General features: G+C 32.5%; 2 protein-coding genes and 1 non-coding gene across 3 annotated transcripts; all 3 read right to left on the reverse strand.

Moving 5' to 3' along the window:
• Positions 1 to 7,350: 7,350 nt before the first annotated feature.
• On the reverse strand, positions 7,351 to 9,321 carry LOC144575648 (protein CELLULOSE SYNTHASE INTERACTIVE 1-like). The gene is made up of 4 exons (XM_078325858.1): positions 9,040 to 9,321; positions 8,339 to 8,793; positions 7,922 to 8,038; positions 7,351 to 7,690 (listed from the first exon to the last, which is right to left on the reverse strand). Exons 1-4 carry the CDS (start codon positions 9,257 to 9,259, stop codon positions 7,550 to 7,552), a joined length of 933 nt encoding a protein of 310 aa, XP_078181984.1. The 5' UTR covers positions 9,260 to 9,321; the 3' UTR covers positions 7,351 to 7,549.
• Positions 9,322 to 13,044: 3,723 nt separating this feature from the next.
• On the reverse strand, positions 13,045 to 13,151 carry LOC144576018 (small nucleolar RNA R71). Its single transcript, XR_013518583.1, has one exon. It is a non-coding gene; the product is annotated as a small nucleolar RNA R71 (small nucleolar RNA).
• Positions 13,152 to 24,822: 11,671 nt separating this feature from the next.
• On the reverse strand, positions 24,823 to 25,242 carry LOC144575463 (uncharacterized). Its single transcript, XM_078325613.1, has one exon. The coding sequence runs from the start codon at positions 25,240 to 25,242 to the stop codon at positions 24,823 to 24,825; it is 420 nt and encodes a 139-aa protein (XP_078181739.1).
• Positions 25,243 to 27,281: the final 2,039 nt, after the last annotated feature.

Consider the following 27,281-nt stretch of genomic DNA (forward strand, 5'->3'; position numbering starts at 1 on the left):
TCCATCTTATTTCATTCATGATATAATTTATCGAGATCTCTTTATTTTCATGAATTTCAGATACTTGAGTTTCTGCTGGAACTCCAATATTACTTATAATTTTATTCTCTTCTGGAGTTTTATCTGAAATTATCATATCCTCGACTTGACCATTTTCATTCTTTGCTCCTTTTATTTTTCGAGGATTTTTATATTTTTAATCTTTGGAACCGATTGCTTTTCCACGCTTCATGCGTGTTATAATTAGTCTGTCCAACATGGACACCGACTTTAATTGGAGCATTAGCAGCTGGTACATGTGATTTGGTCACGTTCTTTGAGTTTGTGATTATGTCTGGCAATTGATTCATTAACCTTTGCAAATGAATTATCTTTTGAACATTTAGTTCACATTCTTTAGTACGAGGATCAAAATAAGACAATGATAATTCATACTAATATATTTTTTTTCAGCTGATAGTTTTCTCCCCCTAAGGTTGGAAATTTTTATTCATCAAAATCACAACCGGCAAAATTAGTTATGAATAAATCTACCACTCTATTATATATGGAGATTCAAATTCAATATAAATTCTCAATTTTCTTTGATATCCCATTTTAGTGCGTTGTGGTGGAGCAATTATAACATATACCGCATATTCAAAAAATTCTTATATGGGAAATATTAGGTATGTGACCAAAAACCAATTATAAGGGGAAGCTTTATAATAGCTAGTTGGCATGATGCGAATATCATATCTTCTTTTTATATACGAACATCTACAGGATGTTCAACATTAATTTCGATATTGTCTAGACGTATTTTCATAATTGAATTATGCTCTTTAATCAAATCTATTGAGCAAGTAATTTCGCAAACGCCAGGTTGCGATTTGATAATAAACATACATGTAACCTTCTTATTGATGCATCAATTAAAATCATAAAATATTCAAATGGTTCACATGTTGGATATATTGTTCCACAAATATCATATTGTATATGTTCTAGAAATAAAACCAACACAAAAAAAAAATTCATCAGATTAAAGAATCTTCTAGTTCTTTGATGAATGTTCATAATTATCTATTATTTTTCGTATCACTATTGATCCGGAATGGTCCAACCGGACATGCCAAACTATAAACATATTCTTGTATGTAAACTTTTGGTTTACAATAACATGTGTTTCAATTGCACTAATATATGTGTAGTACAAGTCAGAGAAAAAACATATGCAATTTATTTTCAATATGCATTGTTTTTCATATATTCAATATTTTTTCATTAGTTGTCTCAATATGATATCCATTTCGGCGGATATTCTTAAAACTTAACAAATTTATTTGAGACTTACAAGAATATAATACATCATCATCAATATAAATTTGCATTCCTCCATGTAACAACAAAATAACTCTTCTGGAACTTTCAATCAATTTTTTTTTATATAAAAATAAATAAACACCATTTCAACAATAATCAATAATAAAAAGAATAAATAAGTAGTATTTAAAAAAATTAAACATAAATAAGCAAATTTTATCTTACATTTACATTTTTTTATGCACTACAATCAATATAAATAATAAATAAGTATTAATTCATTTTTCAAAATAAAGAATGAACAACTATTCATTTTTTATCTTATAATTTTCCATAACAACATAAAAGATAAAAATTAAAATTTCACCTTATATTGTAATACCTCTAATGAAATAGATAAGCTTTTTTAAGGCATTGTATGAATAGAAACGAACAAGCTTCTTTTAGGACATTGTATTAATAGAAAATTAAATGATTTATGAAAGTAAATCATATCTTTTCAAATAATTTTGTATAAGTTTGATATACTATTTTTTTTTTCAAACAGTGAGGGCTCAATTTTTCATAAATGTCACCTATTTTATATATCTCTTTTTCATCATTCAAATAATGTCAAATCATTTGACTAAATTGAGTTTGTCCATAATAGTTCAATATAATGTTTTGACGTACTACATGTACATTGGCGTACGACAGGTACATGACTAATAATAGCATGAATTTTCTTATTTGTCATTCTCTTCACTTTCTAATTATTTCTCCACTTCTAGTGGTAATTCTTTTTGTTCATTTATTTTTCCACTTCTAGTGGAATGATGCGTTTTTTCTTCATTATCACGTCCATATCTAATAGTTTGTCCATCATATTATTTTTCACTTCATGTGTAATTATTATTTTGATCAACCAGAACAAGACATGTGGCTTCAATAATTTATTATAATTGAACTTCATGTCAATTGATAAAATTGATAAAATAGCTTCAGGCAAATTTCATTAATATAATTTATATTCATATGGCTTCGGGCCATTTCATTAACATAATATAATGTAAAAGATAATGTATAAACTCGAAATATTTCTTGAATCTTTTTCGGAAAGAGTACATCAAAAAAATTCCACATCATATAAATCTTATTGAAATCTTCTTCAATAAGATATATTGAAATATTCTCATATTAATTTTTGTGAGCCACATAAATCTTCTTCACGAAGATTAAATTATTAAAAAAAATATGAACATCACATTAATTTTTGCACATTATTTAAATTTTCTTTATTATCTTTCCACTTCAGGTGGAAATATGTGTTTTTGTAATAATCACCATGATAATAAACTCATTCTTGTCCACGTCCACAAGTTTTTTTTTTTTTCAAATTTATTATTATATATTGCTACATTTACTTCAGGAAATGAAGCAGAACCAATTGAATTATTTTGTCCAACAACTCGTTATAATCTCTTAAACCATAAAGAGATAATAATTCAACTTAGAATATCTTTAACTTCTTCAAGAAGATTAAATTATTGAAAAAAAAATATATGAACATCATGTTAAATTTGCGCATCATATAATTTTTCTTTATATCTTCTTCAAGAAGATCTTCTTAATATCTTTTGAAATCTTCTTCAAGAAGATTCAATTATTAAAGCAAAAAAAAATATGAACCACTATACAATATTTGTACATCATATAAATCTTCTTCAAGAAGATTTTTCTTTTAAATCTTCTTCGGAAAGATTAAATAAAAAAAATGCACTTCATATAAAATTATATGAATCATACTAAACATCTCAAAATAAATATAAATAAATTGATAACTTATTTGATTTAGCAATTACTAGGAAGTATTATTTATATAAATGAAATTGAAATAAAAGTTATTAAAATTACCTCGAATCTTCAACTAGTAGAGCTCTCGTGCTGATAACGTGTTATAAAATAAATATAAACAATCATAAGAAGAATAAACAAGATAGAGAGGAAAAGATGATAATCTTTTTATTCATACATTTCTCATGTGTGTACAATACAAGATTACAAAGTCTCTATTTATAGGCTACAAATTGTAAATGAAAAATTTCATCTAAATAAATGGAGAAATAAATTCCAATAGTAGTGGCCATCAATTCCAATTGTAGTGCATGGAGTAGTGGGAATAGTGGAGAATGAATGTTGGGAGTTATGGACATCCACATTAACATTTTATTCATAACAGATTCAGAATTATTCAGCTACCGCATTAATAATTAAAACACACCGTAACTGCGACTTCATAAGCTCTCCAGTAAATGAGTACTGGAGTCTGGACTGGAGGAGAGATTCGATTAATTGTTTGACATAAGGTTACTTCATAAATTGAAATATATAAATTATTTCTACTTATCCAGAGAACAATTCAAATATTTTTGTCTTGTTCATACTTTTAAATCTTTTTAATAACAAAAATTGTATAACTTATATATTAAAATTAAATTGTAAAATGTGATATTTTTTATTTTTTATATACAAATAAAAAATTATTATTATTATTCTACTTTAATTTTATATGAATTAATAATTTTAAAAAATAGCTTTTAGAATTTATTAACATCAGTACAAACTCTTGATACTATTAAAATAATTGAAATAACATATTTTTTTATTTGTGCATATTAAAAAATAACATATATCATATGTGACTAGGACTACAAACAAATCGAATCAAATCGAACTTACCCTAATTTGAGTTGGAGTTTGAATAACTTTTGAACCGAACTAGTTTGATTTGTTTTAGAACAAAACTAATTTTGAATCGAATTAATTGTGAACTACAAATTTTTCTAATCGAAGTCAATCGAATTACGAGCTACAAATTATTTTGACAGCCCTAGTTATATCGGAAGTTTATGCATTAGTTCTTTTTCGCACGGAACAAAATTCACACGTTTCCTTTTACATTTTACAAATTTACACTAATAAATTATTAGCCAGCTCAAGATTTTCTTACCTTTTACGCTGTTGGATTGATTAAAATCACGTCATGGACCTAGTCAAATAGAACTTATTCCATTATTAATTTGTGATTGAATTATTACAATACAAGTAATAAATCATAATTTACGCTCAATTCGGTTGCAAGTGTACAACATTGTCGAGTAGTACTTAGGGATCGTCTCCACAGGGACAAGTTGGAATATCAAATCTAACCTAACAATTTAATTTAGTAAAAGAAAATAAAAAGGTTTTTGTTTGTTCAAAGGTTGGTTTGGTTTTGATTAAAATGAATTAAACTAAAGTCTTAAAGCAAAATCTGAATTTTTAACAAGTATGAGAAATTAGGGTTTCTTAGGGTTCATATCCACTAATGTCACGACTAATTGGTTTATAAATTTATGTTCTTATGTTTATGAAGGCACAGTTTGGTGTTGTAGGTACAAAGTGATATTTCTATATTAATACCATCTTTAAATTAGAATAAACGTCAGCTCTCAGTACTTGGCTACTCTAATCTAAAGTCATTAAGTTCTTACTGTCCCAATTGATCTAGAAAACTATCTTTCACCTCTCGGTACTTGGCACAATTTTCTAAACTATTAGGTAAAGCCCGTATAAGACAAGCATCACCTCTCGGTACTTAACCTATCAAATACCCTATTCCTTATGGTCTGGACCTAATATTCAATTTCTCAATTGTAAATACCAAATCCTAGGGTTTCATGCAATTTCGATTAAGTCTTCACAATCAATTAAAATAAAGAATATATCATAACAAAGAACAAGAATATATAAAATAAAACCAACTAAATCATAACAAAAGTTTCAAGTACAACCCTAATCAACCCTAGAAAAGCCCTTAGCCAGTCATGGCTAAGATACAAATCAAATCAAAAGAATAAAAGAGTTCCAAAGGAAAGAAAATAATAAAACCGATTGATCAATGATCTCTTCTTCCTTCTTCTCTCTTCTTGCTTTTCCTTTGCTTTTCCTTGTTTTAAAATCAAAAATTCTGCCTAAAAAAAAACCCTCCTTAATATGTTCTACATATCCCCTTTTATAACCCCTTGTAAAACCTAGAAATAACTAACTAAAAATAGCAAATTCGGGCTCTGAACCGCCTTATTGCGGGCCGCAATACATTCATTGCGGGCCGCAATACATTCATTGCGGGCCGCAATGAATGGAGGCAGTTAACAGACTGCGCAGAAAAATCTGGAGAGGTCATTGCGGGCCGCAATAAAGGTCCTGCGGGCCGCAATAAAGGTGCAGAAATGAAAACTCTGACTTGTTTGGTTGCGGGCCGCAATGGATGTTGGCAGTTGCTCCAATCTTCATGCTAACTCACCCGTTTTGCTTCGTTAAGCTCCAAACACTTGATTACCTGTAAAACAAACATAACTAGGGCAGTAACTTGAACTTTTGGACATTTCTAACCTAATTAAACCTAATTTCAACAAAACTTGGCTTAATTTACATAACAAACCCTAGGTTTCAATAGATACAATTTCAGTTTATCAATTTGTTACGCTGCTGAAATATTTTTCTATTATAAGTTACCATTATATTAATAATTTTGAACTTTGATATAAGTTTGGTTCATGCATTGTTAAAGATTGATGGTTGAATCCATTAGTTGTTTCTATTATAAGTTACCATTATATTAATAATTTTGAACGAGAAGGGTTCAAATGCCTCCATTTTTTGTGCCTCCATCATGCCTCCATTTTTAAAAACTTAAATGTCAAAATAAAACCGTTAGATGTAATCTATTTTATTTTCTCTATGTGCCCATAAAAAATTATCACATTTTGATTTTGCTTTTATATGAATCAATAAGTTGAAAAATCAACGTCTAGAAATTATCTACATTTCTATACATTTTTAAAGCTCAAGATGACAATCAAAACAAAGTTGAAATGCCATAATTTTTTACATGTGCATAGATAAAATGATATAGTTCATATCCAACGGTTTTATTTTGAATTTTAAGATTTAAATTTTGAGTTATCAAAGTTTTAAAAAATGGAGGCATGATGGAGGCACAAAAAATGGAGGCATTTGAACCCTCCTCATTTTGAACTCTGATATAAGTTTGGTTCATGCATTATTAAATATTGATGGTTGAATCCATTAGTTGCATTATTTGAGATTCGAACCTAAATAGTTCATGAATCAATTTTGAACAAATTATATCCAGTTTGAGTTTGATTTGAATAAGATTTGAACCGAACTCTTTTGATTTGTTTCAGAACAAACTAATTTCAAATCGAATTAATTGCAAAAAAATTTCGAATCGAACTCAAATCGAATCACGAACTACGAACTTTTTGTTCAGCCCTATTTGTGACGATTTTATTTTAATATTTAAATTTTAAGTTATTGTAATTTTAAAAATAAAAGTATGCTAAAAAACAAAGAACAGAAAAAGTTAAGAGCATCTAAAACCTCGTCATTGATCAAAATTGGCCGAAATTATTTTGCTTTATTTAATCATACATAATTAACGGATGCATTTTATGAATACGAAACCAACAAGGACATCATGTATTCATATACTGTTGTAAAAAAAATTGCAAGGAGTGGAAGCCGACATACTCCTGCCACCCAGGACACAAGCTATATATCTTTTTCTTTTTATTTTGAATTCTCTTACGAGTTTTTTTTAACTCCTTTGAATTTTTTTTTTTTTTTTTTTTGTTTCTAAAAAGAAGAACCGTCTTTGACCCTTTGGCTGTAGAGGGATGTTTCTCCACATTTCTACTCGGACTGTCCTCTGTTTTTTACACTAGTTCTTTCTATTCTCAGTTCAGTTTGGTTCACTCTCTCAATCTCTTCGAATAGACTTTGAATAAAGTTGCTAACAATATTAACACTAGATTCTAAAGAGCTGGATTGACTGCAAAATGAGACCCTAAAACTCAAAACTGATATGAACTTCTGCTACCGTTATATCAGTTCTTATATTGTAAATGTATGAACAAATTTCTTTTACCATTATATATTTATATCAGTTCTTATGATATTGTAAATGTATGAACAAATTTCTAAAATGGAAGAAAAGAAGGGAAAAAAAATAAAGAATGATTCATTACAAACAGCCAATAGCCGACAAGAGCCTGTTTATCTCACACAATTTACACAAATGGACAAGAACATCTAGCCGGGTAAGATTAAAGCAAAACTACAACAGGACAGCAATTCCAAACCCTTTTTATATAAATTACAATATTACATGCCTCGATTGGTACTCAATGTTTGTAAATGTTTACTTGTTTGACCACTGGAACTCAATTTCCAGATTTCGGTTGGGCCCACTTTTGCTCTCAGGTAGCAGTGTATACTCCCCAGCAACTGAACCGAGCATTACAACACGATCAATCTGAATTGTGACTTTACCAAAGGAGCTCTGCAATCGTATTTCCATTTGATAGAAACAAGTCAGATTAAATATTCAGGGGAATAAAACCAGCTAAATAGATTCAGAATTTTATTAAGATTGCCATTTTAGGCAAAGCATATAGTGGCCAGTAAGTAACTAATCATACAGGTCCATAGCCCTAAAAATGCCACTTTCTCTCAAAAATTATGGCACATAAACAGAACTAATGAAATGATGTTGCAATACATATTTATATACCTTTCCCATTTTGCTCTTGTTCTTGCATGATATATGAAGCTTCTGTCCTTTAGGAGGGCTGTCAAAGGCCCATGCAAAGGCTTCATCCCATTCAGGTGCTGGTCCAGTGGATACAATCTGGCAAAGAAAAAATTTATATTAATAACAGAAGTACATAAAAGTAAAAATTTCAACAAGGATCCATCCAACAACTCCTTTATTTAAAAGGGAAAGAAAAACGACACTTTGACACAAGACTCTACATTAATTCAAGAAAGAAAGACAAGGCCCTGGACAATGAAGAAATGGAAGAAATTTCCCTTCTAATGAGAAGCACAAACTGTACTGACGCACCTCACAATTGTGAGGAACCCAACAACAAAAGGTGCAATAACAGGGAACACAAAATAATTTCAATTTTTGAAATCTTCCTCTTACCTTGGTTTGTCTAGGTGGGTAGTTCCCAAGAGTGATCTTACAAAACGCGCTAGGGTTTCCAACTGACTGCCTGAGATTGTTCCCTCGTTTTATAGTAATAGTAAGAGTTCCAGGCAAACACTGCAAGAGCAGCTCGGCCTTCTCCTGGAAGCGAGGTGGGCCTGACTGTATCAAGTACTGGAGAAGAGGGATTGCCTCGGATGCGGCAACCGACTGGGCCTTGAATACTTCAGTTGGGCATGCTGACCAAGCTTGCCTAAGAAGGTAAAGGGAATCGAGTGCTGCCTCTTGGGTTGCCTCTGAACCTGTTTTCAGGGAGGTGACCAAGTGGGGAATGCATAGGGTTGCTGGCTCGGTAACCCTCAACCTAGGGAAGTTGCTGAGCAATGCATTCAGTGCCTTCAAATACTCTTCATTTGCACTCCCTGCGGCCCATATATCTTTTTCTATGGCAGCTGTACAACAAAAGTTCATATCACTGGATATCAAAATGGATAGTTCTAGAGAAGTATTTGTTATTGACATCCATATTTCATCTCCTTTCTGTAGAGTTAACTGCAAATTTTTGTGCTAAAATTTAATCGAACTCTAATTATGTACAAAAATATATACAATCCAGAACTAGAAAAATAAGACGGTTGTCTATGCCTAATGTACTTGAGTGTTCTTTTATTAAACAATATAAGAGGGAAAAGACTTACCAGTTATAGCCCTGACAGTCTCACTGGAAGCGTACTCCTGGATGGTATGGTTATTGAATAAGAGTTTAACAAACATGGCAGCTTGTACAGATGTATCAGGATTGCTCGAGTTGATGAGGTCCAACACGACCTGAACTCCACCTGACTCAGCAACTGCTCTTTTATTTGACCGGCTGTACATCACAAGGTTCTGAAGTGCACAGATTGCCACCACCTTCATTTCCTCAGTCGGGTTATCTTCTAGAAGGTTCACCAGTGCCCGGCATGCTGCGACCGCATCGGTTGACCTATATATGTGACCGAGTTACGTATATTTCTTTCAATTCGTAATGTTGACCTTGGTCAGCGTTACGGACACGTGAAAGTTACTTGTCAGAAAAATACCGATTGTGATCCAATTCCTATCTTTCTCAAAGACATCTTTTATATGCTTCACTAAGCAGTTGTGGAAATGAAGTCGACAGAAAGAATAGTAAATATGATCGCATTTCCATTTTCTTACAAAACCTCTTTCATATGCTTCAACAAGTAGTCGTGGAAAGAAATTTTTTTTCAATGAAAACAATGTCAAATGTGATCCCACATTCGTATATTTCTTCCAAGAAAATTTTCTTTCACGGTTCCTTGAAAAGACGGTAAATCTAGTTTTACCCATTTTTCATTTCAAAGTAGTAAATCTAATTTACTATAAGCTGTAAATCTAATTTACTTATATACGGGACCAAGTCGGGTATATAATCTATCAGTTACCAATTATTTATTTTGCAGCTATGCTCAGTTCTTATTTATACCATTTAAAGCACATAAACAATTTATATGTTTTAAAATCAGATATTCTTTTCGGTCCATAAAGCAATTTGGTAACGTGACAAGGTTCCTTTTGGGCCAACCATTAGGACACGTGAAAGGGGCTCCCAGGAAAGATCGGGGTCACAAGGACCGCTAGACTCAATCTTTCCTAGACAGAACCATCTCTTTATTGTGTGGAAATGACAGCTCTTACTCAGGTACTTTATTGCTTCATCACATTCTTCGATGAACTTTACTTATCCGAAGGTTTTCGAAAGGGCGAAAAACTTACACTCAATTTTGTCATTTCAAAAGCATAGAGTAATTTGGTAACGTGACAAAGTCCCCTTTGGGCCAGCTATCAGGACACGTAAACGAGGGTTAGACGAAAAGTCGAGACTTTTCTTGTCATTAACCTTGTCGTTTACGGGTGGAGATTAACAGTTCTTACTTGGGTACTTTATTGCTTCATCACATTCTTAGATATCAAATGCAGTTGAAAGTTTTGAAAACGAAAACATAAAGAAAGCATAAAATCCTATTTTATCTTTCTCGGTCGGAAAACCGATCCAAGAAATGTAAAAGTTTACATTTCATAAGAAAGCATAAAGAAAGCTTAAATCTAATTTAACTTTCTTAGTCGGTAGAACCGATCCAAGAAAATCTCATTTCTAATCGGTTTTGGACGTAAGCTGCAAATGTAAGAATTAAACTGATATGCGGTATATGCACCTAATTTGCATAAGTTATAACTTTTAGAAAATCAATCAGCAGGAGAGCCTTGTGCTCTGATACCACTGTTGGGTTTTTCGATGCTGTAACCAAAACCCGTTTAGGCTTAGGCTGCGGAATGACCGTAAAACAAAAATTTCTACAGCAAACTTAAGCTCAAGATTAAACGGGGTATGTCAGGAAACTTTCCAAGGCGGTCCACCTTCAGTATTCCTTTGGCATCAAAACCCAATTTAATCCTTTTTACAGATCTACTCCATGATTGATTTCTAAAACTTTAATCTACTTACCAATTAAATAGATTAATATAGCATATTTATACATTGTTTCCAAATCACAGTTGGAATGCAGACCGAGCGAGTAGAGCCTCACCAGGGAAGGAATCGACTCGGAGTATCACATGTGTGATACCTCTATCGGTTATCCACCAGGACTAACCGGAGAGCGGTTTATTTCTTTTGCCAGAAATACCGTAAACCGCGGAATTCTACAAAAACACTATTCACGGGGAAAAGACGAAAACCCGTAAACACGAATTTTCGGTTGCTCAGTTTCATCAATATGCAAAACTGACATACCGCGGAATCCAGCAGGATCTGAAATCAGCTGAAATCAAGGAGGCCGAAAAGGAAGCCTCTGCACACGCGATCCAGGGCATTAAATGAGATATTTCCTCACCAAAAAAAGGGGAGATTCACCACTGGAACTTGGACAACTTTTCTGGGAGCAAAAGACAAGAGAGGAGAAGGAGAAGAGAAGTGAAAAACGCGAGTTTGCAACGGATCTTCAGATTTTCCACTGTTTTGTCATGAACTCTTTTATTTTCTGTTATTTGTGTTATCTTACGAACATGAGTAGCTAATTTACTTTGTTTCTAGGGCTAAGATGTAGTTTCTAGTTTGGTTTTGTTTGCATGCTACTTGGATTTTGTGTTGAATGCTTGTTTTTACTTTGTTGAGTAATATTTTGATTGCTTTATTTGTGCTTGCTTGAATCGATTAGTCATCCCGTTAGATGAATGCGCACATCTAAGTGTTAGGAGCCAAGTCTATGACATTTAATCCAACCGAATAAAGTATATGAAGTAGGGTTAAACCAAGGAGTACCCGAAAGGTGAAACTTTCCTTGAGGCGAAAGTTCTTGGATACTTTTAGTAAACCAACAAGTAACTTAGATAAATTAGGCCAAAATGCGAAAGTTGAGGTTTAACGCATCTAAGAGGGAAGTATTTGAGTCCGGTAATCGGGTACTAGGCCAAAATGCGAAAGTTGAGGTTAGGTATCTAGATCTGGTCGATAGAAACCCTAAACATTAGTATCAACACAGAAAACAGTAGCTGCAGCATTAACTCGGGGTCCCCTACGGGCCGTATGGGAAGCCATACGGGCCGTATGCCTCGGGGCTGAACAGAAATGAAATCTGAACCCTGGAAACGCCTTTTTATTAATTGAAAACAACTTTAATTCTTTTTATTGCTTTTTAAACTTGTCATAAATCATTAGAATTGTTAGAACTGAACCAAATCAATTTCTCTCACTTCTAGAATTTTAAGTAATTTTAGGATAAGTCCGGTTATTTTCTTCCGTCCCTGTGGATCGATACCTGAGCATACTCATCGATAGGATAGTGCACTTGCTATCTGATTTGACAGAGTGTAACAAAGGTTTAAAAGGTATAGCTTGCTATACTGAAACTTTGTAGCATATATTCTGTGCGAACAAGTTTTTGGCGCCGTTGCCGGGGAAGGCAAAGAAAATTCTAGACTTTTTCTTATTTTTGCTTGATTCTAGATTTAAATTTTAATTTTTCTTTTTCTATCTTTGTAGGAACATACTGGAAGGGTCACTGCCCAAGAACCACTATCAACTCAGAAGCAAAGGGGAGACTTCCAACTCATTTGTTCCAGCACCACCGCATCTGTCACCTCTTCGTACGGCCCGTAGGAAATTCATACGGCCCGTACCAGCCGACAACAGAGGCCAGACAGACCTAGAACAGGACACAATGAATAACGGCGGAGTTAATCCACCCATCACTGATCCACCAGTTCAGGATCCACCCATCCAGGACCCTCCCGTCCAGGACCAGTTCTCTGATGATGAAGGAGCAGACTATGCTCCCAGGACATTGCGAGAGTTCAATGTCCCGAGAGCTGAAGATGTTAGAGGAGCAATCCGACTGCCAAGGATTGCTGGCAACCACCCCAACTTCAATCCGGGCGTTGTCAACATCGTCCAGCAAAACACATTCCATGGCATGGATCATGAGGATCCACATGCCCATGTTCAAACTTTTCTTGAGTGTTGTGCCACCATTAAAATTAATGGCGCAACAGCTGATTACATTAGGCTTGCTTTATTTCCTTTCACTCTTAGGGATAAAGCCAAGAAATGGTTAGGGTCACTACCAAGGGATTCAATTACTACTTGGAGGGAACTGTCCAAACTGTTTTTGACCAGATTTTTCCCCCATAAAAGAACTGCCGAGATTAGGACCCAACTGACCAGTTTCAGACAAAGGTTTGATGAACCACTGAATGAGGCCTGGGAAAGGTTTAGGGAATTGCAATACTCTTGTCCACATCATGGTATTCCCGAATGGTTACTTGTTCAGTCTTTTTATTCTGGTTTAACTGATACCACTCGTACTTCTGTTGATGCAGTTGCAGGTGGAGCTCTCATGGATCGAGAGGCTACCGAGGCAATGAATTTAATTGACAATATGGCAACTAACCAACAATGGTCCGGTCGAGGGAGCACTCGAGGAACTGGAGGAGGCCGAAAACCCGGAGAGCGGTTTATTTCTTTTGCCAGAAATACCGTAAACCGCGGAATTCTGCAAAAACACTATTCACGGGGAAAAGACGAAAACCCGTAAACACGAATTTTCGGTTGCTCAGTTTCATCAATATGCAAAACTAACATACCGCGAAATTCGGTAAAACACTATTCATCGATCCCGTAAATATACTTCACAACAACCCGCAAGATTATACGTCAACTACGTATAACTTTCTTTTCTCAACCGAAACACTATTTGGGAGAGAAACCGAGAAAGAGAGAAAATACCGATCCGTTTCGACACGAAACGGTATGAGTGAATTAGCGATTTTTCTCTCTACCCCTCCACCTCTATTTATAGGATTTAGGGTCGATTGTCAAAAGACCAAAATGCCCTCCAAGTTCGGCCTATTTACAAGATATGCCATTGAATGGATAAGGATGACATGTCATGTGGATAAGATCGATGACGTGTCATCTGGATAGGATCAATGACATGTCCTGCGGATAAGGACGAATCTGAAAAGACCCGAATGCCCTCGGCCCGAATACAAATAATATTCGTATAATTATTCTGAACAATTATATATATTTTTCTTGCGGTTGTTGTTTCGGTAATTTATACAATGTGTCCTGCACATTTATAAATTAACCGGTTAACTTTTATACAACGTGTCACACACGTTTATAAATTAACCAATGTTTTTGCTTATTATTTTTACATAACATTTATAATTTAATTATAACACGTATAATTAATTATAACCATCTTACTATTGATCATAACCAATTTATAATCAATCACAATAAGATTCTCCGATTAACTCCTATATGGTGTGACCCAATAGGATCTGTGTTATGTTGGTAAATAGAGTTAAAACTGTTTTAACTTCTATAATCATGAGCGGCATCTGGCAACACATCATGACCATCCAATTACACAGATGATGATGTACTGTACAATATCACGATCCAGTAAACAATTTACTTGTGTCTGTTCTTCTGTCTCATAGCTATCAGATCAGTTTCAAGGTAGATGTGTGTCATCCTTGCTAACTGAATCTTTTCTTGATCTTGAGCAGATTATCAAATATAATTACTCTTGTAATAATACCGCTAGCAGATAATCTAACTCTACCAAGGGGCCCAGTGATGCTATAGCTCGTATAGAGATACGAGGGACAAATAGTATTCTTGGTAAACTATCACTTCCTCAACTAAGCTATACATATGGAAAAGCTACCGTTATGACTGCTTTTTACGGACAGCGGTAGATAACAATCACACATACATATTTCTCAGTGGGAACGATAAATACCTCATACTGTAGAACCTGACACTGAATGAAAACATAAATGACACGAACACAATTCTATTTAATGTTTCATTCGGGGTCTGTCAAATACCATGTTCCTAGAACATGTATCTATGTGATTAAAATGACATCTCGTGTCAGGTGGTTTGTAAAACTTAACCATCTTTTAATCCACATACTAACCTTATCGCGGTAATTAGTGTTTCTGCTAATTACCTTGGTCAGTGACCTTTTAAGAGTATATATTATCTATATTATGGAGTTTCACAATTTCAGTCATGAACTCGAAATGATCCATAAATTCAATAATACTCAAGGCAACAAAATGATATATAAATAAACATTCAATTCATGAACAAAGCTTTATGATAAATTGTCGTATTATTGACTTCTAGATTATTACAAACTAACAATCTCCCACTTAAGACACTAATGGTGTGCATGGACAGATGTAAAGTGGCCACAGTTATAATGTAGGATAATTCATATACCCTTGTTGGGAATCCCGCATCAGACTCTGTTTGGGAATCTGCGCTTCGTTCTCAGTTTAGTCTCTAGGTGCAGAAAGATCGTAAAACAAAAATTTCACTTCTATCTTAAGCCGAGAATCTGCTCCCTAATTGATTTCTAAAACTAAATTTATTTAACATTTAAATAAATTAAGACAACATTTGTACCTTGTTCCCAATTCGAATTGGAAGTGAAGTCCGACTCGCCTCGGAGCACCAGACGTCTAATGCCTCTATAGGTTATTCACCAGGAACATTCTTTTGTCATAAATACTAAATCCGCGGTATTCGCAAAAACATTATTTATGGAAGGAGTCAAAATACTATTCACAAATCTCGGAAAAACTAATTCACGATAATGCGCAAAAACAGAAAAACCACAACTTTCGCAAAAACACTATTCACAACTCGCAAGAATATACGTGGATTACGTATACCTTTCTTTTCTAACCGAATCACTATTTGAGAAGAAAAACACGAAAGAGAGAACTGACTTTCAAATCGATCGGGTTCTGATTATCAGACTCGAATTGGAATGATTTTCTCTCTCACCCTTCATGCCTTTATATAGGCATTAGGGTCGGTTTTGGTATTTACCAAAATACCCCTAGAAGGTCGGTTTATATGTGATTTTACCAAAATACCCCTTGGGCCATAAGCCCATAATCCAATTGGTTGATTTTGGACTTTTACTTTGAGCTTTTGAATTAAATTCTAAATTTAATATTTAGACCCAAATTCAAATGGGGTTTAAGCTAAAAATATTAATTCATAATTAATATTTATAATCCATTTAATATCTATATAATTGTTCTGAACAATTATATTTCTTGCGACTGTTGTTGCGGTAACTTTTACACAACGTGTCGTACACTCTTATTAGTTTAATATGTTTAAGCTTGTCATATTTATGACATTTATATTAATTATATTATTTATAATTAATTATAAACTTCTTATTATTAATTATAACAATTTATAATTAATCATAAGATTATCTGATTATTTTTCTTTTCGGTGTGACCCGATAGGATCTGTGTTATGTTGGTAAATAGAATTAAAATTGTTTTAACTTCTACAAATCATAAGCAGCACCTGACATGATGCTTTATGACCATCCAATTACACCAATTATCTTGTACAGTACAATATCATGACCTAGTAAACTATTTACTCGTGTTAATTCTTTTGTCTCATAGTATCATATCAGTTTTAAGATAGGTGTGTGTCATCCTTGCAAACTTAATCTTTTTCCGATCTTAAGCAGATTATCAAATATGATTAACTCTAGTAATCATACAGCGCGCTGATAACCTTACTTCATCAAGAGGCCTAGTGATACTATCACTCGTATGGTAATACGAGAGACAATAGTAGTCTTGGTGAACATCTCCCATCCGCACAAGTCATGTATACTGAAATGTCACAGTTATAGCTACTTTTTACGGATAGCATTAGACAACACTCACGAATACACACTTCTTATGTAGGAAAGACAAATACCTCATTCTTTAGAACTTAACACTGAATGAAAACATTAATGACACGAACACAATTTCATTTAACGTTTTATTTAGGGTCTGTCAAATACCATGTTCTGTAACATGTATCTATGTGATTAAAATGACATCTCTTTATCTATGGTCTGTAAAACTTAACCATCATTTAATCTACATACTAACTTTTTTACGGTCAATTAGTGTTCCTGCTAATTACCACGGTTAGAGATTATCAAGAGTATTTATCATCTATATTATGGAGTTCTACAATTTCAAGTCCTTAACTCGAAATGATTCATAAATGCGATAATACTCAAGGAACAAAATGATATCTTTATCAATCATCCAATTCATGAACAAAATATATATGATACAATTATCTTATAATTGACTTCTAGATTATTACACTAACATATAATGCTTGGCATACATACACATGTTATACAAACTTTTTATATAGCTAAAATTGCAATTCTAGCTATATAAAAAGTGGCCACAGTTTTAACGGATGTAAAGTGGCCACATTTTATCGGGTGATAATGGCTCTCTTGCTGAAAATAAGTTTCTTTTAGTCCATATGAATCATTAAGTCTTAGCTTAAATTTTAGCTCTATGTACATTTTGACTTGGTTGGAAACAATGGAATTTATTCAGTTGTGGTACTTATACAAGTTCGCAAAAATTAGTAGCAATGTAAGTGTGATCTAACCTTTTGATCTGGGAGAAACTGGTTAAGAAAATTCAATAAAAATAAGACACAACTTGGTGATAGGAAACAATATTGATAATTTAAGAGAGTATATATGTAGGTCGTGGATGGCGTTAGCTTAGGTACAAAATTTTATTGTATGATATGCATTGATGTTTTATTTTTGCTGAGCATCTGTATTGTATTTTCAATACTTTAATGTAGGGTATGTTTGGATGTGTTAGGAATATAAGCTATTCTAGAATAGGGGCTATTTGGAATAGCAATGTATATCATATGGGTATGTTTGGTTGGATTGAGAATAGGCTATTTTTAGGGTTAGGCCATTCAGAATAGTCTATTTGGTGTTTGGTTGTGTTAGAATAGCTAAAATAGTGAATTCAAATTTTTTTGTCTTATTAGATTAGGCTATTTCTAAGGATTTTTTAGATTTTGCTATTCTAATAAAACAAACTACAGCTATTCTTAATTTGGCTATTTGTCACACCTCCAGATAATCCGTCACGTATTTCTATGTAAGACGTATTTACATCACATACATTATCAATGACTATATAATAAAAGCCACATTTATTTCATAAGCAAAAAGGTTATACAAACGATCATGACAGACACGGCTAGTGAAACGACCACTTCCATGCCCGTTCAATATATCAATTATTAAAAATAAAAATTAAATCAACATATGGCATATTATTTTATCATGATCTTTTCGCTTTAGCTCACTCACAATCTTGCTCAATACCTTCATCTTCATTACCTGGAACCCACATAAAAGTGGAACGGGTGAGAGATTCGAATATCCTCTCAGTGCGGGATTTAGTTCCAGTTTTCACCTATATGTCAATCCAATGGGAAATCCAACTAACATTGAAAGGCCACCAACCCACTGGGAAGTCCAACCAACAGTAGGAGGCTGTCTCACTAGACGGGGAGTCCACCCTACTTTAGGTCTTGACCCGTAACAAGATCACTTTCACCTACAGTCACGTTAACGAGGGATCTAGTCGAACACCGAATCCAATGTGCACATCCCGATATGCGAACATATCGACCCCTGTTCACTTATCTTTTCACATCACGTATATTAACTCAACACAACACATCCTATAAGTTTGTTGATCAAGCAAATAATCTTATTCTAATATTCACTAACAAATTCAAACGGTTGTTCGAATTTAACATACATAATTCTACTATATAAAAATAAATGCAAACAAAATGATAAGTAATTATTTGACAAAGTTTAGAAAACCCGCACCTGATGTCGAAGTGAATCCTTGATTGTCTCTTATGTTTGATGTTGAAGTGAATCCTTTATTGTCTCTTATGTTGTTTAAATCTTTAAACTTCGAATCTAAAACATAAATATATTTTTTAATTAACGATGTTTGAATTAAACTTTGTTTCCTAATAACCTAAATGTTATACGTCATGTACCATAGTTTACTCTCAAGGCGAATTGTCAGTGATTTTGATTTGACTATTTCGGTCAAATCTCATATATTAGATGTTATATATTCTCTTTATTAAAAACTCTGACAATTTTATATTCGATTAAAATAATTTGATATCTAACCTCTGTTTTAGTATTATAACTTATAACGAGGATGAAAGGATTAAAATAAATAAGATCAATGATTTTGCTTCTGTTACCTTTATCATTTTTATAACCTATAATTTTGACTAGATATAATAAAAAGAATATCCAATTAAATATATAGTAATATAATTGAACATATCAACTCTACGAGATAAGAGTTAGTATTTTTAATAAGATATATATATATATATATATATATGAGTACGGCTAACGTGCTTCCGGTAGCATATGAGCCGAAATGCTTCCGGTGGAAATTTGAAATTTCAAAATTCAAAAAGTCGATCTGAACCGTTCATCTCCTTCTCCATATTAATATCTGCTTGGAGACCAAATTTTACATTTTTCTGAAATTTTTTACTCTTTATTAAGCCACTTTGAAAATTGCTGATCCAACGGTGGCTTACCAAACAGTAAAAATTAGAATCTACCGTTGGATCAGCGATTTTCAAAGTGGCTTAATAAATAGTAAAAAATTTCAGAAAAATGTAAAATTTGGTCTCCAAGCAGATATTAATATGGAGAAGGAGATGAACGGTTCAGATCGACTTTTTGGATTTTGAAATTTCAAATTTCCACCGGAAGCATTTCGGCTCATATGCTACCGGAAGCACGTTAGCCGTACTCTATATATATATATATTAAATACCATCATGTACAGAGATCAAAATTATTTATTTATATCATTCCAATAAAGAAAGTGGATTCAAAATATAATTAAAATACTAACAATAACTATTAGTTAGTTTATACAGTAGCTATTTAGAGTTGTTAAACACAACAAAATATACATCACAATTGAATAAAAATCAAGATTTCAGATTATAGTATCATAAAAGATATAGATTTTCAGATTATGATTTAAATGAATACAATCTAAGAATAATACTTGATTCGAATCTACATCTCTAGCTATTATCATATCCTAATCGATGGAATTCATGCATCAACTTATAAAGAAAATATCATAACTTAGAATACCTTAATGTAGAAAAATTTCTGCGGCAGCCAGCATAGACTTGAAAAGGGTATCCTCATCAATTTTTAGCAAGGTCTAATGGCTAATTTTACTTTCCAATTAAAATATTGAGAGATGGGTGTGATTATAGAGGGGTCAGAGGAGTTTAAATAAGGAATGTCCAAAGGTTGGATAAAAACTGTAGTTTAATTGAATTTAAATAAGAAGTTTTAAATAAGGATTTAAATAAGAATAAAGATTTTTGTCCCCCAGTTTATTTCTCTCATCCATCCCCCAATCATTAATTATATGAGGGAACCACAACTTCCAGCACAAAAAGACAAAATAAAACGTGTATTAGTCATTAATAATGTGGGAGACTGCTAATTAACTGGGGGACCACTTATATTTGAAAAACTTTACAACTGATGCGCATAAATATGTATACTTATACACGCAAATATTAACATCTAATATAGTAAGTATTCATATGTAAGATATCAAGTATTTCTTTAAACAATCTTTCTTATCACATACTCATTTTTTACACATTTTATGGGGTTTTTTTTCTTACTTCAATGTTGCTCATATTTCTGACAATCTGTGAATTTTTTTGCGAATCTAAAGTCACGGACGTTTTTTACGTAATTTTCTCTTTCAAATGAGATCTATGGTGAAGTACTTTTGAGTTGTCCGTCGCGCAAGTATTCATACTTGATATATTATATATTAACACCTGCGCGCATATGCATCCATATTTACACATGATAGTTGTAAAATCTATCAAATATTAGGTTGTTACCTAAGTAGTTAGTGATCCCCCACTTAATTAGCAGTCCGCACAGGTAATACATTGCGAGGCATGAATACTTGCTCAACAAGATATGAATACTTACACGACAACGATGAATATTTGTATGACGAGGTATGAATACTTACACAACGGACAACCCGAAAGTATGTCATCATGGATCTCATTTGAAAGAGAAAATTACATAGAAGACGTCCATGGTTTTAGATTTATAAATTTTCTCACAGATTGTCATAAATATTGATGAAATTAAACGGAGAAAAAAAAACCCAACTCTAAAAACGTGTAAAAGATGTGTGTGTGGTGTGTCCAGTTTTTTTTTCGAAATACTTGATATATTATATATTAACACTTGTGCACATAGGTATCCATATTTGCACGCGTTAGTTATAAAATCTATTAAATATTAGGTGGTCCCCAAGTAATTAATGAAGTTCAGTTAATTAATGGTCCCCACAAGTAGTTATTGACTGGGGGATGAATGGAGGAAATTGACTGGGAGATAGTTAGTCGATCCCTTTAAATAATAGGTGTGATGAAAACTGTAACAGTTTTTAATTTGATTTTAAGTTAGAGAGAAACATTTATTAAATACAAGGATATATGATGAATTTAGATGTCTGCCGAAATTAAGTTTTCTATGTTAATTATACTTCATGTTGTTGAATTCTAAATTAAATTGAAGGTTTTTATTAATTAAAGATTTCTCTATTAATTGTTCTATTAATTGAAGGTTTCTAGGTTTCTTAATAACCTCTAAACAAACTATCCAATACGATACATTTAATTTAAGGCTAAGAAAAATAAAGATCACAGCATTAAATAATATGAGGAGTATATTAATTGTTTTATATTTTATTAATTGGAAGAATATGTTAATATAATCTAAGATTTTAAATCAATTCATACCTTGATTTATTTGTTCCAGTTTACATGACGGTACACTATTCTAGCTATATTCTTATTTTGCAATCAAATATACTCTAAAGTAATAGATGTGCAAGAAGTTCCGCATATTTTGTTAGTTGTAGATATTAATTATAATTATTTTGTTTTGGCAAAATCCAAGTACCCTACGGCAAAACCACTAGCATCCATTTTGTATACACAAAATATTGTCACAAAAGGATAGTATGCTTTAATATAGTGGTTATCCCTTCTTCCAAATATACAAGATAGGCCAACAGTAGATGCTCTCTATTGTACAGTTTAATTTTGTTTTGTCAAAGTATGAACTTTCTAATTTAACATTTAATTTGTAATATGTAGAATAGATTGTATATTAATTTTTTGCCATGTTGAACTATGAACTTTCTAATTTCAACTTTTGTATTATGTCTTTGTAATGTCTATCAAACTCTTTAAATTCTGATGTACTTTTTAGTTTTAGTTTTTTGGTTTACTTTTTAGTTTTTACTCTTAAACTATTAGTTTTTTGGTAGGAGCCCACTGTGTATTATAATTAAGGTACGTATTTGGTCTTGTGCAGTACATGTCATGCCTTGTATCGATTTTTTTTTTTTATTATTATTATTTATTTAACGATTAGCTGTGCAATATTGCTCTAACCATTACATTTACATTATTGTGAGAGTAAAGGCTAGCTATTATAAATGCTTCAACATACCTTAATTCAAATATATATGTCCTCCATTTAAATTTGATCTAATTTAAAAATCATGCATTGAAAAAATTTAAATATTTAACTTACTTATATATGGGCGAATATAAATTTTCAGTTGGACCAAATTTGCATTTGATCATATTAAAATAAGGCACACCATATCCACAAATTAATTCAACTTTTTTTTGAACAATTTTCAGCCGGACTGTCAAAATTATCAAGCATATATGTGTACAGGACTACATCTCATTTTGAAGGGGGAGATATATATAATGAATAGTAGTCAATTGACTTTTATTTTTTTTTAATATAAAATTTTCATATAGTTAACATTTTTTCTTGAAAGACTTTTAGTCGGATCCGAATCTGACTCTACTTCAGTCAGATTCGGATCTACTGCGATCCTTACATGTGAACAATAGTCTAAAAATTAAATGATTGGACTTGAAAAATCAGGTATTTTTTCAAATTCAACTGTTAATTTGTTTCGAGATGTTTGCACAGAAAACTAGTTATTTAGAAATACGTACATAGAAAAAAAATTAAATGATTGGACTTGAAAAAGCAGGTATTTTAAAATTACTGTTCCTGAAATTCGGATCGCAGCAGATTTATTTCCGCTTCAGTCTATTTGATTGGCTTCTATTCATGATCTTTGCTTCATTTTCTTTTTCAATTATGTCTCTGTTTCTAGTTCTACCTCTAATGTATCAAATAATCAGGAGCGGAGACAAAAAAAAAAAAAGCCTTAAATGAAAATCACAATACATATTTTGTAGATTGTAAATTATAATTTTTATTTCAGTTATTAATTTTATAAATGTGGTGTACAAATAAGTAATTTTTGTTTAAATTACATTGTAATTTTTTTTTAGTAATGATTTCATCCCCCTCATTCTAGTCTCCTAACAGTCCCCCTGTCCATTAACTACTTATGGTAACTATTTCTTCCATTCTAGTTAGTCTTTCTAACTGTTTTGACCCCTCTTTCTCTTCCGATCAACAAAAAAAAAATCGCGCTCTTCACGGCCTTCACAGCCTCTTCTCTTTCTCGGCGTGGTGCACCGTTGAGATCCGGCGAGGAGAGAGTGGTGCACCATCAAGATTCGACGAGGAGAGCATGGTGCACCATTGGAGGGGGTCCATGCTAGCCCAGCGAAAGTTGTTACAATGGAACATATGAATATTTTATTAGTTAGATATGAATACTTCATTTGTTAGATATGCATACTTCATGTTAGATGTGAATACTTTTTGGAAGAGGTGGGGTGAGAGAGATGAATCTGACATTTGAATGTTGAATTGTATAAATTATTTCGAACATGTATGAATACTTCATTTGTTAGATATGAATACTTCGTTTGTTAGATATGCATTCATGTTATTAGATATGAATATTTCTTAGAAGAGGTGTTCAAGAAAGAAGGGTCTGACTTTGAATTGTATAAATTATTTCAAACATGTATGAATACTTAATTAGTTAGATATGAATATTTCTTAGAAGAGGTGTTCAAGAAGAAGGGTCTAACTTTGAATTTTGAATTGTATGAATTATTTCAAACATGTATGAATACTTCATAATCGTCAGTATGAATACTTCATTTGTTTAAATATGAATACTTCTTTAGTTAGATATGAATAATATATAGATTCGCTGTAGTGGTCCCCAATCTTGGCAAATGTTGCTTTCAGACGGTTGCGGTCCCCAATCTAGGCTGCCACAAGACGTCAATGGCCCCCTGGTCGTTACTGGTCCCCTCCAACTTGTGTTTACATACGACGAATTGTTCTGATAATAAGTATGAATACTATACATTCGTAGGTATGAATACTATACGTTTTGACTATTAACTCAGAGTATAAATACCCCCATATCAGATGTTGGAGTCAGTTAGTGGTCCCCTGTCGAAAGTTGTTTGTCTTTTAGTGCGGGGGACGTTTAGGGGACTGATATGGGGGTACTGTTAGTCGATCCCATTTTTTTTTTACTTAAAATGATTGCAATAAAGATTTTTAGAAGTTTGAAAAAAAAAATAATGATAAATTTACCTCATTATTATATAGTAAATCCGTCCTTGCATGTTACGCTGAAGTAATTATATTAAATCATACAAATTTGATTTAAAATGTTTGCGGAAATTGCAGTCATATGTCATACATAAAATGGTAAGTATGCTATGTAACCGGCAGTGAAAAAAAAATCATGGGAGTCATTTCAAATTTGAAAAATTCTTAATAAAGTCATACTGTGTTTTTTCTATGCTTTTGAACTTGTAAGATTGAATTATGACCATCAACTAAATTTTCGTTATCAAACTCTAAAATAAATAATTTTGTAAAAACAAGATTTATTTCTCCTCTAAGTCATCACGTATACAGCATTAAAACTGTAACTTAAAAAAACAAAAAATAAACACATGTATCGGAAGAAAAATTTTAAATCATCCAATTAATTAATTAGACAGAGACTATAGTTGTCAGCTCTCGCTCGACGGCTAGTTTAAGGAAGCTCCCTTCTTCGAGCACCATCTGAATCGGCATAAACCCCAATCCGTTCGCTATGGCAAGCATCAACTCACGGATCTCCGATTTATACTCTTCCAGATCCACTAACCCGTTTCCATCATGGTCAAACTGAGCGAACATACCCTCATATAGCTGTCCGAGGTCGTCACTGCTTAGCACAGCATCGTCTATGCCGAAGTGTGTCTCGATCACCCTAAGTTTCTTTAACTCGCTCGCCAACTCTGTGTAGGAAAGGAGGCCGTCGTGATTTGAATCGATGGCCGTGAAACTCTCTTTGATAGATTTGGTAAAGAAGTCGGAATCATTGAGGAAATTGCAGATGGTGGAAGCATCTAAGATTTCAACACTCATCTTGTGTTGTGTTGGTAGTGTTGCAAAAAGAACTTAATTATGTATTGGGTTAAGAACTTGAGATGGGTTATTGTGTGCTTTGTTTTGGTTTGGAGCGATTGAGAGCTACTTAATTGGGTTGTGTATATATACACCGATCGAGTCTCAGCCTCAACGGTTGGTTTAATTCAAGGAATCCAATTGGGATCTAATTTTGGTTACGGTCGTTGTTTTCTTTTGGGGCCATGGTTTTGCTTGGCCGTAAAATACGAAGACAAAGAAGACGTGTCTTGGTCATAGTTCTCTAGTACCTTCACCTTCTATCGTCGTCGGTCAAAAACGGGAAATAGATAGTGGAATGGAAACCGATCGACTAAAAACAAGAGATTCGATTAATTGTTTGTTTGACATATAAATTGAAATATATAAATTATTTCTACTTATCAAGAGAATAATTTAAATATTTTTGTCTTGTTTATACTTTTAAATTTTTTTAATAACAAAAATTGTATAACTAATATATCAAAATTAAATTGTAAAATGTAATATTTATTATTTTTATATACAATTATTATTGTACTTTCAATTTTCTTTTGGGGCCATTTTTATTAATATCCTATAAAAAAAAAGTTAATTTTAAAACTGTCCCCGCATTATATATATATTTTTTAAATGCCCCGACCTCTAGGTCCACTAGGGATCAGACCGCATGTGGCTCTTCTTTTTTCTTTTTTTAGAGATCTCTTAATATTTTGATTTAAATAATTTTGTGAATAAAAAATTTTATTGTTTAGAGTGTACACCAAAAAATAAGACATTTGATATATTTATGGAGTGATGTCTTATTTTTTGGCGTACACTCTAAACAAGAAAAAAATTTATTCACAAAATTATTTAAATCAAAATATTAAGAGATCTCTAAAAAAAACAAGAGGACCGCCCAGACCCCAGGCGGTCTAGTCCCTAGTGGACTGGCTCTGGCCCAAGAGGTCTGCTAGGGAGGGTGGGCCGCCCGTGAACATGGAGGTCGGGGCATTTTTAAAAAAAATCATAATGCGGGGCAGTTTTAAAATTAACTTTTTTTAGGGTATTAATAAAGAATAGGGTTCAAATGCACCTAAATTTTTGTGCACCCAAATACTTTCTATCTTTCAAATCTTTTTTCTCCATTTTTAAAGTCCGAATAGTCAATCCGAACCATTAGATGCGATCTATATATTAAGATGTGCTTGGAGACCAAATTTTATATTTTTTTTTAAATTTGTTTACTATTTATTAAACCACTTTGAAAATCATTGATCCAATGGTCCAGAAAATGTAAAATCAGCGATTTTCAAAGTAGCTTAATAAATAGTAAAAAAATAGAAAAAAATATAAAATTTGGTCTACAAGCACATCTTAATATATATATATCACATCTAACGGTTCGGATTGACTATTCGACTTTGAAAACAGAGAAAAAGGATTTGAAATATAGGGTGCATTTGGGTGCACAAAAATTTGGGTGCATTTGAACCCTCCTCATTAATAAAAATGGCCGTATCATATGCGACTAGGACTACAAACGAATCGAATCAAATCGAACTTACCATAATTTGAGTTTGAATTTGAATAAGTTTTGAACCGAACTAGTTTGATTTGTTTTAGAACAAACTAATTTCGAATCAAATTAATTGCAAACTACAAATTATTTTGACAGCCCTAATTATACCGGTAGTTTATGCATTAGTTTTTTTTTTTTGCGCGGAACAAAATTCATACATTTCCTTTTTCCTTTTATGAATTTACACTGATAAATTATTGGCCAGCTCAAGATTCTCTTACCTTTTACGCTGCTGGATTGATTTAAATCACGGCATGAACCTAGTCAAATAGAACTTATTCGATTATTAATTTGTTACACTGCTGAAATATCTTTCTTTTATAAGTTACCATTATATTAATAATTTTGAACTCCGATATAAATTTGGTTCCTACATTATTAAAGATTGATGGTTGAATCCATTAGTTGCATTATTTGAGATTCGAACTAAATAGTTCACGAATTAATTTCGAACGAA

Source organism: Carex rostrata, chromosome 24 (assembly GCF_964058835.1).
Source record: "Carex rostrata chromosome 24, lpCarRost1.2, whole genome shotgun sequence".
Taxonomy (NCBI): Eukaryota; Viridiplantae; Streptophyta; class Magnoliopsida; order Poales; family Cyperaceae; genus Carex; species Carex rostrata.

Excerpts from the sequence above, each read along its gene's own strand:
- LOC144575463 (XM_078325613.1), bottom strand. The coding sequence starts at position 25,242 with ATGAGTGTTGAAATCTTAGATGCTTCCACCATCTGCAATTTCCTCAAT.
- LOC144575648 (XM_078325858.1), bottom strand. The coding sequence starts at position 9,259 with ATGAAGGTGGTGGCAATCTGTGCACTTCAGAACCTTGTGATGTACAGC. Across the intron at positions 8,794-9,039 it reads GACTGTCAGGGCTATAACTG|CTGCCATAGAAAAAGATATA; the intron begins GTAAGTCTTTTC and ends TTTGTTGTACAG. Across the intron at positions 8,039-8,338 it reads ACCCACCTAGACAAACCAAG|ATTGTATCCACTGGACCAGC; the intron begins GTAAGAGGAAGA and ends TTTCTTTGCCAG.